Source organism: Scomber japonicus, chromosome 13 (genome assembly GCF_027409825.1).
Source record: "Scomber japonicus isolate fScoJap1 chromosome 13, fScoJap1.pri, whole genome shotgun sequence".
NCBI lineage: Eukaryota > Metazoa > Chordata > Actinopteri > Scombriformes > Scombridae > Scomber > Scomber japonicus.
Window position 1 is genome coordinate 24,426,682 of NC_070590.1, and position 19,375 is coordinate 24,446,056.

At 38.5% G+C, this 19,375-nt stretch overlaps 1 protein-coding gene across 1 annotated transcript in view; it reads right to left on the bottom strand.

Moving 5' to 3' along the window:
* LOC128371826 (RIMS-binding protein 2) overlaps positions 1–9,726 on the bottom strand; it is a 56,589-nt gene extending 46,863 nt beyond the window's left edge. Inside the window, exon 1 of the mRNA XM_053332205.1 lies at positions 8,851–9,726. Coding sequence (XP_053188180.1) covers positions 8,851–9,726 — 876 coding nt within the window. The remainder of the gene's footprint in view (positions 1–8,850) is intronic.
* Positions 9,727–19,375: the final 9,649 nt, after the last annotated feature.

The window sequence follows — 19,375 nt, forward strand, 5'->3', positions numbered from 1 at the left end:
TCACATCTCAGATTTTTACACAGTGGAATAGATGCCAAAACATCAGATCTACAGGGTATATTCTGTACATCATACAATACAGTATGGTGAGGAAGGGACTTCAAGTGGATGCGACAGCGGACACATTGTCTGAGCCCTGTTCCTTAGAGACAGTCTGTACCCCCTTGCAGCCAGACAGCCAGACAGTGATGTTTGGGCTGGGATATGGTGAGAGACCAGAGATTACCCTCACACTCCTCTATCAATTATTCACTAAGTCATAACATATATGACTAATAAAACAAGGCAGAACCGTGTGGCTAAAAGGAGCTATGTAGAATCTGCAAGAGGAGTACATCTGACAAAAAAATGTGTCTTATTATCTGGAATGTTAAAATGAAATGTTTAAAAATGTGCTGAAAAACAAATATTGAATGGATCCGGAGCCTCCCTTATAAATGCCAGTCTAACACAGCAGATGCTATGCTTGTCATCATGTTTCATCATCAAAGAGCAGAACAATAACTCACAATTTGAGCCCAAGTGATATACTGTATCAGTCAGTCGATATTATCAGCTGATGTTGTCTTATTATTTTACACAAGTTACATTGGCAGCATTTTGTGTGTATTTTGAGCTTTGGTTTTATTATTTTGTTTAATATACATATGCATTTTTTATACCTATTTATAATTATTAAACAGTGAAGTGTATTGTTTCAGTACATTGATGTCATTTTATACAATAAAGCTTATTGTTGAACAGTAAAATATCATGCCTCCACTAGATATCTTTGTCACAATTGTTTGATAACCACATTTGACGAATGTCAAATCGGTATCGGCCCCAAAAATCTGGTATCGGTCCGGCCCAACTCACAATTTAAAGACTCTACCTCTTGTCCTCTTGGAGATTTATGATTTATTGGGAAATATTACAGGCAAAGTGAGGGTAAAATCTGGTCTTCTACACAGACGCACTGTTCCACTTTCTGTTCTCCCACAGGTATGAACTGGGTCAGTGGTGACCTGCAAGGCTGGTATCAGTGCGTCACCTCTTTAATGCAGAACTAACAGTCAGATTAACACATTCATACCTACTCTTCAATTCACTTAACCCCGCATGTGTTTGGTTTGTGTGAGGAAACCCACCAACTGTACTTGTTATGGAGCAGCTTTGAGTAGTATAAAAGCGCTCTCTCTGAATTTTTGTCAGTTATGCCACCACAGCAAGGGAAGTGGCATGTTGACAAGGCAGCAAAACCTTTATTTACAGGCTACAGAACCACTGCTGACAGTGTTAAGTACTCTTACATGTGGGTTATTTCACAAGGCAGGAAATGCCCCTGCTAGCTGGATTACTTGAGGTAAAGGTATACATTGTGTGAACAGCAGCAATCTATATATAATCAAGCATGATGTCAATGCTGAAACATGCTTGCAAACCCTTGCACATTCTCCTGAGTCAAACAGTTTAACCAGGCATTGCTGATGACTCCAAAATAACTGTTTTCATTGACGGATTTGGCAGCCACGGGAATAAAACTATGTGAGGTTAAGATACCAAAATTCCAAGCTAATGCAGAGGAAGCAAATACACACATGGCATCATCACAGTACCACTGCTGTGTTACAAATTAAGACTATACTTTTGTGGTATAACATTGAACAAAAGACCACAAAGAATCTTTGACTGTTTTGCCTGGCCTTAGCTTCATGACCACAGGGAACGATCACTGTCTATAAACCAGTCTAAAGACCCATCTACTCTCTTTAGCCTTCTAATTATCTTCAGGAAGTCATGTCTGACCACACTCTGGCTTTTACAGCCTATGTTTCTATTTTATTTGTTGTTTGTGTAATGCTGTTTGTGATGTAACTTTATCTGACTGTCTATCTTATTTATGATTATCAATATTACCTCTCTGTTGAGCACTTTGGTCAGTGTCTGTTGTTTTTAAATGTGCTCAACAAATAAAGTGACCGGAAAATTATCTGTATTCAGTGGAGTGATTTAAGAGATAAGGGTTTCGTATCACTTTGTAGCTCCAGTTGAAACTCATGGTGTGCAAATCATCATTAGAGGCAGCCATATGGTTTCCAGACAGGTGTTGAGAGTGTGGGTCACAGAGGACCACACAGTCAACAAGCTCATTAGCCTTCAGAGAGATCACACTTCTTTCTTCCATGAGTTGGAAAGATTGACAATGACAACTGCTTTATGCAATTTGCACCTACAGACTACTATAGGTTTTCTAAATGGCAGTTTAAAACTGATACCAGGCAGCTATGAGAAATATGTAAACACAATGTTCATCCTGGCTCAGTTGGAAGATTTGTTGTCCTATGGCATAGTTCAACCTATCATTTTAGCCACAGCAGAATAAAGTATGCTGAATGAAGGGTAATCATTACTTTTTTCAACTTCTGTAACAAAAATAGGAGAAAAACCTTAAATCATATCCTTAACTGACTTCAAATTTAAAATTGGACATTGCACACATTTCTACAATGGAACTTGCATGTCTTCCTCAAATTCCTCATTCCTTTTCTCATCTTAACTTGTGTCTAAATATCCCCTCAATGTTTTAAATGAATAATTAATATATACTGCATATTTTAACAAAAGCTTTTAGTCAGTCAACTGAACTAAAATACCCCTTTGACAGCTTTATGTGGAATACAATGAAGGCATAAAAAGTAAAAAACTTTCTGCTCTTTGGACCAGGCCGCACTGAATCATGGTGATCCAGAAGTCGATTAGCATCTCCGACTCTATAAAAGCAGCCATCTTTCTACATATTCCATTTATAACCCAGTCAGGTCATGTGGGGATTTGCTGAACATGATATAATCTTCCAGCTATATTCTCACCCACTTTCCTTCTGCTGTAAAATACCTGCTCTCCTTCTTGCATGAGTGTTTTACTCTTGCTCTGGAGGACTATAGATCATTATTATATTCTTATAAAAATGCATCCTGACACATAAATACATACAGAGTCTTCAATTAGCTGTGGAAATGGGGATAAGGTAACAAAAGAACGATTATAGAACCCCCACTACAAATAATGGAGTAATTATAAACGATAATCTAAGACTGACAGCCCCCTGCTGAAAAACACAACTGCTGACCCCCACTGGTCTGAAATGGCCAAATTATAATTTCTAAGGCATCATTTAATAATGCTGCCTCTCAGTGTCTGTGACCAGGTTGTGTTTTGACAGTTCATTAGGGGGTTTTAACTAAACCCTGATTGTGGTGATTGGGTAATGAAGTGGCGGGGGTGGGGAAGCCAGTAGAGTGCTGCACAAAGATCACCATGCTTTAATGACAAATTATATCTCAACAATGATATACTGGATGCATACTATTGCATCACAGAGGAGCTGGAGGTAAATACATGCTATATTATAGCATTATTTGATATTATAGTTGTATTATTACATATTATAGTACAAATAAAAATATGGCCCAAAAATGGAGACATCTAACGTCTAATGACATTTCATGCAAGCTGTATGATTTAAATTAGCTTTAAGTGATGCCAAGTCAAACTAATTTAACAGTCTATTATAGAAATGAATAAGTTTAGCTCTAAATGGCTCAGGTTGATTCAGCTGTCTTCATGTATTACTCTTGACAGTCTAAGATGGATCATGTCACTATTTGCCACCTTTAAACAGTATCTACTAACTGTGTTTGGACCAATTAAACCACTTGTGATCAATTATTCCAGATGCTTGACTATTTTATTTCTTGTAAGGACATTTAGAAGATGTGTTTTGTTAGCTGAGTGGAGTAATTTAAGTAAGTTATTCTGACAGGTCCTGACAATGACGTCTCTGTTGGTAAAAGCTTGGTACATCAGTTAGCATCCATCAGCTACATGAAAATCTCATGGGCTCCCTATTGATTTTCAGTTGGCTACCATTAATTGGATCTTCTGTTTCCTAACAGGGTAGGCAGAGGTGTGAAATTAGGGACAAGGTCACTATAGGTCGGCGTAATGCCAACACACTGCTTTAACTACAGCAGCTACAGCACTGTCCCAGATAAAGTGTCAAGAAAATGTGCTGCATTCACAGGTTCAGTGTTTGTAGGGTACAATCACAGATGATGATCCAACTATATGTTTAAAACTGTAACAGTACATATCTAACTTTCAATAGTCACTTTTAGGTACTTTTAGATTCCTTTGCTCTTTATATTTCAAAGAGTCAGGCAATATATTGTAAATGGGACTACAAGACATCTGTGTCAGTGCCCCAAATTTCTTCATATCTTGAAAATGTTACATGAAGACACAAAAACTGTTCCACATTTACCTTACATATGCCTTCCGCTTCAAAACCATTGAGGTTTGCATAAAGTGAGTGGTGCCGTTTTCCTAACAAAGATGTTGAGGTGATATTAGTCGTGGTCGGGCCTGCCTTGTCCAAGAGCCCGTGTTGCTTATCACCCTGCTCATCCGATCTGTTCAACTCCTGCTGGGTTCGTCCCGGAGCTTCAGCCTCGTCGCGGCTCTCCATCTCTGTGTGTGCCGATGCAGGCTCGGGCTGCTCAGGCCGAGTGCACAGGTCATACATCACTCTCTCTCAAAGTCAAACAGCGCAAATGGGATCGATATGACCGAATGAGGTGCCCCAGCAAGACCGTGCCATCGCAGGCTTTTCATTTGTCGGAGGGGAGAATTAAATGGATCAGATGTAGGTTGACTTCAAAATGATAAAGATGTCACTGTAGTCCCGCTTGTCAACAGTTCATGAACACAGGTGTTTTTCACAGGTAAGTTGAAGTGTCTGAAATCGAGCTAAGGACTGTAACCACCATGTTGTTGTTGACCCGACAACAAGCCTCATAAATGTATAAATCCCGTTAAAGCTTAAGCTAACAAAAACAGCACTATGATACGATACTGTTCCATATCCAAGACAAAAGCAGTCACAGATAAACCAGTTGTAAAGTACCTCTGTCTCTTCTTCTTCTCTTCTCTCTGCGCTGTGACGTTTTCCAAAATGAGGACAATCAGCTCCAATGGGATATTACATATTTTCGGCCTTGGCTTGTGACGGCAATTTGATGAATGTCATCGTTCTGTTAGCATTGCAGTGAGCCCACTGTGATCAGTATTTAGAGAGTCCTGCTCACTATACTCACATAGGCTGTTTCTTCATGCCTTACCGCTCTGTCGTCTGAGAGGAGGTTTGTCACGGGTACTTGTCCAGAGAAGAGAAAGAGAAAACATAGACCAGTCCACTTCTTATCCTACATAACGCCGAAACATTGTACCTAGGCCTAAACTGAAATAGCAAACAAGAAGAGGCGTGCAATGGAGAAAAAAAAAATAAAAGGAGAGAGCGATCTAACTAACAGGTCTCCACTCCAGTCCCCCGTTCTCTCATCGGGGCTGAGATGTGCGCTGCGTTCTGACTCTTCAGCTGGGAGTCCCTCTTCATTGATGCTGCTGTGTCTTATTGCATTCATCCAGATGCAATAAGACACGACAGGCTGCTTAATCCCATCTTGGTTACAGCGCCATAAAGGTGAAGAAAGAGGACGAAAGGGAAAAAATGTGTGTGTGTGTGTGTGTGTGTGTAAGACGCTGAATGTCGCTGTGAGGAGGGGGGTAGGGAGGACTGCTCCCATCGTCCTATCAAAAAAAGGCAGGCTTTGAGTCGGGGCCCAATCATTACCGCGACTGGAGCTCGTTTCCATGGAGATGACGCTGGAATGATGTTGGCTCCCTATTGATTGTTCAAGAGGCAGTGCACACTGCAACACAGGCAGGCTGCAGGGGGCAGGAGGAGGAACAAGTGTGTCCAGTCCAGACTCATTCTAATGTTTTACTGCAGTTGGACAAATTACATTGACAGATAGTGAGTGTTACTGATGATGTAGTAGTTTCACCTGGCTCTGCAGTTTTTTGTTTTTGTGTTGTGGGCATTAATCCTTCAGTTGAGTCTTAAATGTAGACTTTTTTGTAAATGACTTTAAAGCAGTAGGTGAAGTTAAATATCTATCAAATGACAAGCTAAACTGTTATATGTCACAATAAGTCAAATTTAGGTACAGCCTTATCTCAAGATTCACTCCTAAGACCTTTCATTCAGTTCATTCTCGACTCATCTACAGAAGGTCAAAATGTATTTGAATACTTCCCCGACTGCTTTGTTGCGGTCACACAGCTCGCCAAGGCTTTAAAGTGTGTTTGCTTTGATGTCGTGCAAAATTCCGCCTTCTGTTCTTTTAAAGGTCACTGAAAATCCACAGCTGGGTGCAGCAATGTCAAAACCAGACATTTTGCCTCGGTTTCCTGGCATACTGCTCCACTGTCAGTGCAGCCAATACTGAAATTGTTACTTACAAATTCCCCATTTTACTGTTGAGAGAGAGAGAGAGAGGCAGGCACGGCAAGTATGTACAATCAGTAACACTGGGGAAAATGACTGATTTTGAAAAGACAGGCCACAATAATAAAAATAAATTCAACTCAAATAAATCACAAGTATGAGCTTCTTATTTTGCTCTGTGAGGTTGGAACCAGTCTGTGTTTTAACCAATATGTCTGCCCAATTTAAGGCTTTAAATATAACTTCTTCTTGTTCTGCCTGAGCAAGTTTTTTCGGTCTGTTCCATTATTAATTACAGTGTGCTCACGACTCATGACTCTAGTCGCCTTAAGACTGAAAGCAAATCCTGACGTGAACTCTACTAAACACTGGTTCTATTCTGCTTCAGCTCCTCTCACTGTTTAAATTCGCCCCTCGATTGGGAACAGAGGTGCTGACTGCAAAACAACCAGCGAGGTAGAGAACAGGGTCAGACAACTGCTGCACACATGACCGCTATCATCAGTGGGTGCACATATCACAAACAATGGAAAGCATCCTGTCAGCATAACCAAATGGACGTCAGACATTAAATGCTGTGCAGGGAAATGAGCTTTAGCCTGGTCCATCATGGCTCAGTGGTATTGACATCCTGTCACACTGACATATTTTGACAGAGTCTCCCTGTCTGCCTGACATGAGATTGAAAATTAGGCTGCTGGTACATCTGACATTAAATGTCTCGGAAACATCATTTGGGATTTTGCAAAACAGCCAAACAGAAAAGCAATAGCTGTCAGCTGAGTGTGTCATTACAGTGTCTCCACGTCTTTCAGAAACAACAGCAAATGTATCCACTGATTGTATTAAGAAGTTCAATTTGCAATCAGGGAAAAATTCTGACATGCCAACACATTCATCATTTCTTCACCCCCTGCTGGGTTTTGTCATATCACATAATATAAATAATTGCTCCTCTTTCCTTTTCTTTCTCAACATTATTTCTGATATAAGCAAATTTGCATTTTATAGAATAGCAATTAAGATAATCACAAAAGCCTTTTCACCAGTTTACAAATCAAACACAGAAAGAAGAAGTCAGTATGGCCATAATATAAATGTAAAAAAGTAGTGAAGCCTTCATTTTTGTGACAAACTAAAAGGTTTATAATAACTATGTTTATCTTAGTGAACTGCATTATGCACATTTTTTCAGGTAAAATATCCTATTTAACATTTTTTTTAATTATTTAGTAATTCAGACATACAAAAAGGGGGCTAACATGAGGCTAGGCAAGTGGGTATTGCTGTTTGGACGCAGTTCAAGCTTTGATTAATTATTAACTTTCTTTTGACAACTTGATCCAAAATTTAAGCGACGGAAGCACCGTGACCCATTTCTGCCACTCAAACAAGAGCCTTAAACAGATCCTAACCCCGCCTCTCTGCTCTCATCCTGCACAATTTACCTTGTCTGACAACCACACCTCAGATAGCAACTGATATTCACAAATGTATTTTACATCATACTGCTCCAATCATACTAAATGCTTTTCAAATATCCTGCCTCAAAATGGCAACAAATACATGTGTGACATCTGCAAGGGTTTAGCTCTCCTTTTTTAATCATAGTAGAGTTTTTTATTAGTGTCTAATTACTGGAAACTCCTCACTAGCAGAACTGAGAATACCCTCCAACACTTACAGTGTACAGTTAAATGCTTTCTGCACTTGACTGAAGCAATTTGACGTGCAAAAGATTAAGAAGACTGAAAGTTGGTAATGACAGCCTTAATGGTTATTTTGTGTATAATGTGAACTGTGTAATCCTCACTACACATTGACTCCTGATACAGTATATGTTTTGACCCCATTGGTATAAAGATCTATTGATAAAAAATGTTAATTAATATCAGTTTGCAATGAATATAGCTTACATATTTACATAGACATGCCTCCTGTGCTGCTGCCTTCATAATCATGGTGCTGGTTAGCAGGTCTGTTTCTGTGTTGTTACCTTCCTGTATTATTACAGTAGTGGTGAACTGATTAGCCTAGATTTACATCTGTATTCTATTCATTTACATACAGTAATGAGGAAAACATGAGGCTAATATCTGTATCCCTCTAGATGGTCATTATTACTGAAAACTACTAATCACTACTCTAATACAAAGCACATTTTCTTGTGATAAGCCAACACAAGACACTTGGAAGTAATGTTTGCCCTTTAAATCACAGGGCAAACTTGAAAGATGTGTGTCCACTGTCAGTTAACTCACAAGTCAAAATATGTAAAATGTACACCTGATTTGTCATTTTGATTTGTTTCTATTCACTATCTCTAAAACAAAAGTACAATATAATTGAAAAAAATATAGTCAAAAATATCTTATTTCTACAAACCATTCAGGTTTTCATAGCAGACCTCCAGAAACAAGTGTAACAGACTGCACTTCATTTCATTCTGCATTATGCATTTTCTAAATTACCAGTGAAAAAAAATCAGAGATTAATGTAGGAAATATGAAGTTGCTCACCTCCATGTTTGTGTCCATGCATTTGGAGGACAATGACTCATCTGACCCAGGGGACTCAGTGCAGTAGGGGGGCTGGTCGTCCCAGCCTGCATGGGGAATGTTTGCAGGGTGACAAATATTCAGAGAGCTGCTCCAACAGGTGTCCACTACTGCAGCCGTGGTGCAGGGGTCAGCTGCAACCGAGTCCTCGCTTAAAAATTGCTTTAGTCGAACTTGTTTGGTTGTCTTCTTCGCTGAGAGGGAGGCGCTCTGGGATCTCTGTAGCGAGGCCCTGGAGTAAGTTAGGCGAGGCCTCGTCTGGCTGAAGCTGCTTCTCTCTTGCGTTGGTTTTCTTGAGGGGCTTTTAGAAATGTAGCTGAGGTGTCCGGCGCTCTGCCTCCCCTGTCTTTCGAGGGCCTCTAGCAGGTGGCAGAGGAAGACGGCCTTTTCTAGCTCCAAATCCTGCCTGTGATGCACTTTATAAACTCCTTGCTCACCATTTATCTTGTCATACAGCGTCAGCAGCAACTGCTCCAGCTTTGTAAACGTGTCTCCACTGATCAAACAAGCTTCTTTCCCTGTGGAATCAGTGTTACTGTATCTACTGTCTTTAATGTTCACCTCCTTAGAAAGCAGACGCCAGGGCCTGTTGGAGTGCCAGTCTTTTTGGGAGCCACGCCTGGCCGTCAGCTCCCTCAAAGCCCTCTGCTGCTTCCTCTCTGCTTCTTCCCGCAGGTGCCTTATCTCCACCCAGAGATGTCGACGGGCCCGCAGTGTGCGGCTCTTCTCCGCTTCCAAATCAGCACGCAGCCGCTCTAGCTCCCGTCCATAGTCCGTCTGGCCCTGGCACGCTTTCTTGGGGGACAGTGCCAGAGGGTTATCCCTGTCTTTCCTCATGATGCCACATTCACAGCACAACATGCAAGGAAGGTTGACACTTGTTCATTTTTTCTAAAGAAGGGCCACACACCAGAACTGGGTGCAGGCGGGTGATGGGTAGCTATCAGACATGCAGCATGCAAATTGTCACAGCAGGTCACTAAGATGAGACAGAGGAGGATGTGAGAGAAACAGAGATACAGTATGGTCAGGTATTTTTAACAGACACAGATGAATGTATTAACAAGAAATGTAACATGTCTAGCATGGTGAAAGCAGTGATGACACCTCTCTGTTAGTGGGAGGATTTGGGGAAAAAAAGGGCAACCACAATGACTACTCCAATGAAATCTTGTGATTTTTTTGTTACAAATGGAGAAAGAATTTATGTCTGGAGCAGGAAGGAATATAATCTGTGGTGATAGCTGTCTATGCTTTGTTAAACCCAACAAATAGCCAATAGTGGGGAGTAACTGGTTACATGTAGTGGTGTTACATCATTTAATTACAAAAAAATGTAACTGTAATCCATTACAGTTACTGAGAAAAATGTGTAGTTAAATTATTACTTATGAAAATGTTGCTGATTACAAAGGGGGTTACATCTGAAGTCAGACCTTTAAGATTTTGCTTAGGAGGGTTTTTTCTTCATTTTTAAATATTTAACATGTTACAGAATACGTATTGCTGTTATTTAAAATAATATCTTTATTTTATATTCCAAAATCTACTTGAACTAATGAACACATTTTCAAATGACAGATCAATCTTGTGTTATAAAAATGATCTCCCTTATAAAATTATGTCAGTATCCATGAAAAACATCTGAACTTGAAAAGATTTTGGTGGGCTCAATGAGTAGCCTACACTTACCCTAACAGCTACAGTTACATTACTTAAATGTAGTAATTGAAATAGTTACATTACTCATATTTTAAATAGGGTAACTAGTAATCTGTAACCTACTGTATTACCTTCCCTTCCCAACTCGGCCAATAGCCTACACTTTTGATTATTTATATTATATATGTGTATCTGTCTTTCTATACAGCCTATCTATAAAGAAATGGGTCATTATTTCCAGCCAAACCTTGCTGGATGTAAAGATATCCATGTATGGCAGAACTGACTTGATTTATTGACTGATTTTATTTATGGATAATCAGACACAATAAATCAAGGGATAACGTGTTAAACATTTATTTCCAACATGGTCCCGCCTCTAAACAGACATGCTGTCAGTTCACTCAGAATAAGATACGATTAATGGAGCTTATAATGTTTATGAGCAGGAGTCTAACACTCAGCTGAAAATGCAACAAGTGAACCAGTGAACTTCCAGTGAGGAGCTCAAACAGCGCTGCACTGTTAGCTGACACGTTAGCCAGTTTTATCCATCACTAGCTCAACATAGCGGTGCCCATATGGACGCTGCGGCAGGGCTCATATTACAGAAAGGAAGGGGGGCTTCTGCTAATTAATTAGCTTACGTGCTACCAGCAAATGGTCAAGTAGTTTTCGCTGATATATGTAACGTTATTTAATAAAATGAATAACGCTCTGGTATATTGGAGCTAGAATAAGTACTAGCTACTGTGTCTTGTTAGCCAACGTTAGCTTAACGGTACATTTTCTAAGCTACAACTTGTATCAAACTCACCTCCCAGTGGACTCAACCAGTGTAATAACTTCTCATCAGTGAAGTCGTCTTTCTTTCACCAGGGTTGTTCTCTCCACATCCAAATGAGCTATTTAGCAACGCTGACAGTGATAACGTTAGTAGAAAGAAGGTCCATAGAGCCATGCGAGAAGGGGTTTGTTTATCTGTCAGTGTCAAAACACACACAGAGACACACGCACACACGCCGTCATTCTGCCTGCTGGTCAGTCCAAGAGCGGTGCTGCCTTCAGGTGCTCTTTGCTCTTTTGTAAAACTGTGCGGTTTTTCGTATGTTCAATGACTATCTCTAGCAGGACTGAGAAAATTGATCATGTAAATTTTGAAAGTCAACCGTGATAGATGTTTTTATAGTGCTGAAACAATAGAACAAAGAGAGAAATTTCTATGTAATTAAAGTTTTCAGCGGCGTATGCCTGAATTGGTGTTATTTCCGACAGTCTTTGAAGATAACATCCCTGTAACTTGTGTGAGATGGATGACCACTAGTGGCTGCAGACTGCTACTGCTGATTTGAGATTTAGACATCTACCTTCTTTAGCCTATACAGACTTTATGAATACATTTTTGCATTCTGATCTGAGGAATATTGTATTATTTTATTGATTCTTACAAGTCAAATTATTGTCCTGAACGCCACACAGACGACACATTCTGCATTCTGCATGTATATATGCACTCCACTGACGATGACTATAGGATTAAGACTCAAACCATACATTACTCACTTATAGTTTAAAAATACAACACTGTACAACAGTATGCAAGTGTTTTTACTTTACCTTATTATGTCAATCCCAGGAAAACTGCACATGTATATATCTAAGATTTCCTGCACATTGCACTTTTTTTTTTTTTTTTTTTATCTGTATGAGGGTCTACTCTGTATGTAAACCTCAGGAAGATTGCACATGAATATAATCTCAGGAACTTCTGCATATTGCACATTTATATATTGCAGATTTATTTATACAAAGATCCAGTTTACTCTATATAGTATTTTATGTTATCCTATTTTTTTCTTATTTATTGTTGATTCTATTTTTAGTACACTTTCACACTTATACTGCTACTTTTCTCCACTATACTGCAGTGTCAATTTGAATTTCTCTCAAGAGGGATCGATAAAGGGATCTTATCTTATCATTTTATGTATTTTTAGGGTAAGTAGACCAATACATTTATATGTCCTGTGGAGAAGAATGTAATCTGATCAATCCAGTATAATTACGATATCTGGGAGGAAGGATGTCATTTTATGAAATGTGCACCCTGTGGAAGAAAACACAATTTTATAAACCTGTTACAATCACTTCTGTTGAAAAATGAACCCGTCATTAAATATCTACCCTGAGGAATAAATATCTGATTACACATAACCAATTGTACATCAAGTATCTGCAACATTTTAACTGCCAGAGCAGGAAATCACAGGTGTCAATGAAAAAAATAACAGTGGCTGAGTTCCAATTAGCTGCTTCAGTTTTATGGAGTTGTTTTCTGCATATTGGGTCACTGCCATGGCTTACTGGACACTTTTTTTAATTGAACAAAGCCATTGTTAATGTTATTAGTAACACCTGCGCTTCATCAACTATGACAAGTCAAAATATCTGCAGTGAGAAAGGCCCAGTCTGTGAAATACAATGTCCCTCTAACATTAAACTTTCTATCAGTCATTGCTTTCGTTTGTCATCTCTTATCTATAATTTCATTTTCTCAGTGCCACAGACTGGTATGATGTGCTGAAATTAAGTTACTAAAGACACAAGATGTCAAGAAGCTTTAGTTTAGATGCATAAAGGGAATAAGAAATGGTTTAAAACTATGACAGTCAAGGTAAGCAGGCTCTATAAATACACCAAGGAGAGCTAATTAGGATAGGAGGAACAGGTGTGCAGGGAAAGTGGCTAATCCAGTAAAGTCCAGTAAAGAGCCCTCAACAGGGATGACTAGTGGACAGGTAGGGGATAGCAGCATGATCCGGAAAGTTCTAATACAAGCAGGGACTGGGGAAGGAGAGGAAGTCTACAGATGGTGGTAAAAAGAAGGATCACCATGACACTTTGCTGGTATTTTAATAGCCATGACTCCTCATCACTTTATCATATTATCTGTTGACTGAGTAATAGGTACCATCTTGCCTTTACACTTGGTCATAGTAATGTTTTTACAGTTATGTGCTGCATTTCATCTAATATACGATTGCTACTGTTACCACCATCCCTGTGTTGTAATATATCTCACTTTTTGTCTGCACGTGAGGATATAATCGAGAGGAATGCACTGTTTAATATGATACCGGAGACCTTGATGAAAAGCTTCCTGTGATTCCATTATTTGGCAAAGGCAATGATATTGAAATGTATAAATCCTCAGAGGTATGCTACATACCTTTTCACTATCACATTGCTGAAATCCATCAAAGAGGCAAAGCAAACCATATCTGATCACTGGCATTGTGCATAAGCAGAGAATAAGCCTGAATCTTCCCTCTGTATTTTTGTATTATGTCCGTTACATCAGTAATGCATGAAGAGCAATGAATCGGACAGCATTTCTGAGGGTTTTGATCTCTCGTGAGGGTGAAATAGACAGAGACAAACAGAAAGAGAGATTCAACATACCGCTCTCTGTTATCAGGGTGTCCTTGGGCCGCTCCCTTTCTCATTCCCATCTCTGTCTGTTCACGTGTGGCAGACAGACAAGAAGCAGAAATACAGAGAGGGAGAGCAAAATGTTCTGATCTCAATCCCTTAATCATTTAGCACCTTCCCATTCACTTAAATGAGAAAGTGTGTCCAAACTTTTGACTGGTAGTGTATCTATGTGCCTATATGTTCATATACACAGGGTTGGGAAAGTTACTTTGGTAATGTAATAGATTACAGATTACTAGTACTAGTTTCAAATCAGCCTTATGTGTATTCAGTAACATGTTAAATATTTAAAAATGAGGAAAAAACTCTCCTGAGCTATTTCTTCTGTAACAGATTACAGTTACATTTATTTTGTAGTTAAATTACATAACATGTTACAAATTACATGTTACATGTAACTAGTTACTCCTCAACACTGCATATACAGTATGTTCTGGCACATTTGGCTTTAGTCGTTTTGGAGGAGTGTCAGTATGATTATTTGTGAATACTAAGAATCCCATTTTGCATGGCTTGACTCACTTTTATACACATTTATATATTAGATAATACACTGTATAACTATCCAATCTACAATCTAATAATCAGTTTGAAATGTTTTCTTATATTATTTTTAAAACTGAATTCTCTTTATCTAATTCTCTGCTGCTGTGATGTGTGACCAACCATCCCCACACTCACGGCGTTGCATCTGAGCTAATCTGATCATCTGCAAGAATAGAAAAAAGAATATCTTTTGTGGCCATTTATCTTTTCTTTTTTTTTGAGATTATCTTCATACATAATATATTAAAGCCTGCATTTTGTACTGGAATTACATTTCAAATAAAACCTCTAAACTGTTTTCACACAAGCCAAATAACCAGAGGCAGACGTAGAGCTGTCTCATACTCCTCTATTTGCAAGACATTTGAGTCTCCTTTTTTCATTGTGACTCAGTGTGCATCCTGTTATTCATTGGCACTATGCTGCACTACTTATATGGCACATGGGACTTCAAACAATAATTTCCTTATTGGTTTTAATGAGCATAATATCCTCGAGGTTATTGAAAATACCAGCAGCATTGTGTTACTGGAATCTTTAATACAAGTTAGATCAAGTTTTTTATTACCTTTCATTCATAAAGTTTACTGCTTTCATTCATTTCTAATTAAGGAAATGAAGTACAGACAATACAGAGATTAATTCTAAATCCTGACGTGCGTGATAGTGGTGATCTGTGTCACAGTTTTCACTACCTGCGATACGGAGACTGACTTCATGACCCACTTTAAATGATTGTCCAAAGACAAAGGTGTCAGGATGTCACTCTGTACTATTTGTGTCAAGTTCAGATTCCAAAACCCTCGTAACTTGGGAACAAAAGTATTGAGATAACCCATATCTTTGACAGAAATGTAAACCATGACACATAACCCTGGGTGATCTATGAACCAGCAGCTCCTTACGTATATACTGAGTTATGTAAAACACTGCAGACTCTGAGAACACAAACAATAGCTGACCTCACCAAATCATCAACACACTGACAAGACATCTCTCCCAGAAACTTCTAAAATCCCCCCTGAGAATAACCCATTTGCTCACATTGTGTATCTCTGCACAAAAACTCAACTGGGAGATGATAAGACTGGTCTTCCTTCAATCTTTTCTTCCTTCAGGCCTTTTGTATGGAATAGCTTTGTTTCTTTTTTCCCCATCTTAGCCTTTTTTAACCAGTGCAAACATTTGAGATCATTGTACTTCTCTGTAGTAAATATATCAAATTCAAACAGGTTTAAGTCACAGGGAAAGCTGGTTAATGAAACCTTGAGTGCAATGGAATCTTTTTTATTTGTTTAACTGTCAATGTGTGTTCATAAGATTAACATAAGCAGTTTCTACAAAAATCCTGACTCAAACACCAGTGTGAGAACCAAGTGAGGAAATAATACAGTCATTAATCTAACAAAGAGCTTCCTGTTCAAACCACAGGAGCTTTCACTCATAGTGACAGCCGTAGATCAGCCAGGTCAGGTTGTATAACTAATCACTGCTGACCATCTCCCCGTCATTGTATATCTAACCACATCTGGGAATCCTTGTTATATGTGTTCGACAACATCCTGTCAGAGACACATGAACGTTCCAACACATGCTGGTCCAAGCTGAGGAAAGGGTTTCGCCCTTATATACAAGACAAGAGACATCAGCAAAAAAGAAACACTTGAACATTATAGAACAGTTGTGAAACATTAAAAATCATTACCATGCTCTCCGTGGGTTTAATACACTGGCACTGTTTCCATGTTGCTGTAGGGAGAAAAGGCATAAAAAAGAAGAAACTCTCTTTATCTTCTATGGTGTTATACATTTATTCATACCTCGGGGGCATATTGTAATGTGCTTCATATTTTGTATTTTCTCCAGCATCTATTAATAAAGATTAAGTGACTGGTAATGAGTGTGGTACAGTAAGTCCACAACACTTATTTATCACTTTTACTACTGTTACTGTAGCATTACATTTATTATGTTTAAATTATACAACTTTAAACATGATTCTCTACAAGTTACAGAAATCATGTTGTGCCTGTGGTCCAATATTTTACAGGTATAGAGTTACCTACAGAAATGTATTTCATCAGGAGAAGCCCCTTAAAATCTGATGAAACAGTGATGGCATTACTGAAAACATTTTTAACATGTGAAGAAAAAAAAAATCACTTTTGAACAAGCAAAATGATGACAGAAAATGGATATTTGCAGGTAACTTATTCCAATCAGAACCTGAAACATAAAAACAAAAAGGATCTGATCAGATCATCTTAGTGAATAATTGGACATATAAGAAACAAAAAAATGTTTTTTTGTTCATGACATGAAAGTGTATGTGTGGTTCAAAGGTAAGTTTTGAAATTTCAGAAGATACCTGTGTTGTTTCATTTGTTAGGTTAATAGTTAGTTTTGTATCATTTTAAAGCAGCTGTGATCATTGTTTTTATATTAAAAATGGATCAGAAGATTTATATGTGAAAGGAGTTGCTCATAGCTACAAACCCCCCAGCAGTTCACCTCAGTTCTGTGTGAGCATTTTAGCATCTTTGAGCTTTGTTTTGATTTTACGGCCTTCACTTTTACTGTTTAGATTGACTCTCACAGCTCTCATCCACATAGTTTCTAGCAGTAGCCCAAGACAGCAATTTTAAGAAAAAAACTCCAACAAATGGACTGTACGCTGCCTGCCCAGCACCACACAACAGACAACATTAGCAGCAAGCTGGTGAACATATTGCATATGGAGTATTTAGCAACGAAAAAAAATATTTCCCTGACAGAGACAAAAATATTTGCTTTCCTGGCTGAATATTTGTCTTAAATTCATCAGGTGGCAGAGACAAGACTCAAAATGAATGCTAACGTTGCACTATGTCAGCTGTGTAAGTAATGTTTGCTAATGAATTCCATATAGCAACTTAAGGTAATAAAATGTCAGTGTTTACAGCTTGTCTCTGCTGCCTTCTAGTGGCCAAATAATCACTTAATGCAGGCTTATTTATTTCAATGTGAAAGCTAAGTTTTCTGACTCAAAATCAAACATACACATATTCATATTATTATCCACTAGCTTCCCACTTTAAAACTAAACTTGCTTTAAATTAGCAAGTTAACAGCTTTTCTTGTTCCTTGGTAAAGTAGATCTTTAACTTTGGCTGTTTGGGCTGTGTTTCTCAATCTGATCCTGGGGGTTTCAGAAGATTAGTTTAGCGTAACTTAATCCAATATTTGGCCCGACCACTGATTCGAGTGACACCACAAGAAGGAGTTCTGAATTGTTCCTTTAAAACTCTGACAATGGCTACAGACAGCCCACACGTTTCTCTGCGGCTCAGGAAGGATTAGCACTTGGAAGCAATTGCTATTAATCTGCTACTCATTTCAAAGAGGCCCCAGGATTTTCCTTGTAATGAAACGTGCAATTGAAAGAACTATAGAATATCTTGTAAGTCTGATACATAAACACACTGACACACATAGTGACTAGCCTATGTTGGAATGAACATGGTGGAGGCATTAATTCATGGAGTGTGATAGTTGTTTTTTTAGGGGAGGTACATGCTGGTTGAGATCTTGATGCTAACACATGGAGATTACAACAGTCTTGCACTAATACAGTATGTTCACTCAGCTGATTAAAGATTTTCGAGGTGGTGTAGGAACTTTCATTGGTCAAGTGCAGCCACATTGAGTCTTCTGACAAAGATTAAAAAGCTAATAAGTTCATGTTTGCTTTGCTTTGTCTTTTAAGCACTCGTCTGTCACCATCAGGATTCTGTTGAATTGTAAAAACTTTGTTGTGGGAACTACTGTGAACAACTTTGACAGTGATTTACTCAAATTTTCATTGCTTCATCATCGTCTTTTGCTTCAGAGTGTTTCTTTGAGGGAGAGTCCTACACACACACACACACACACACACACACACACACACACACACACACACATACACACACAGAAGCTCTGAGCCACACAGCCCTGTCTCTCTTGCTGTGACTGTGTGCAGAGATGAGCAGGACCGCACCTTCTGTGAGCGCTACCTGAAACTGGAGATGCAGGGGTACCAATGAAGGGTTAGCTTTCATTGTCTTTGTTTTTTTGGGTTTTTTTTCTTTTCCGTTTGCCCCTCCTGCTTCTTTTAAGCATAGACGAATACAGGGCGTTAGAATATTAACATACAATGCTGTGGTATTTATTGTTTTTACATAATCTCTGTCACTGAAACCAGGTACTTATAGTCAAGCAGGGTTAAGGAGATGAAAGACCAAAAAACGTAGCGCTGGATGGATGCTAGAGTTTCCTGTCTCCATTTCTACACAAAGTTTCTGTGTGACTTGTGGAATTAAGCTGCTTGCTACTTGAGCTCTGAGGACAATTTGTTTTAGGTTTTTTTTTTCTGGAGGAAAGCCTATTTTTATTTCTATTTATTTTTTATTTTATTTTTTTTGGTTGTTGGTGAAGATAGATACTTTCACAACAGGTATGTATTTTTCTAAATACTAAGTTGATTTTGCTCTGTTTCTGTATTTGTTATATTTGAATATGTGAATAGTCTGATAAATGATTGTTTATGACTATATCTTTCAATGCAGCTTTTCTGTGTAATTCAAGTTGTTTTCTCTACAGCTCTATAAAAGGTTGACCCTTAGGGACAGAGGTTAATTAAGATCTTCATACTGTGCAGTGTTGTAAAGCCAATGTCAAACGTATTCAGATTCAGTTAATTAGAGATAGCTTTTTTTCTCAGTGTCATTGAACAAGGACATTTTTCAATCTTCTGTCATATTTT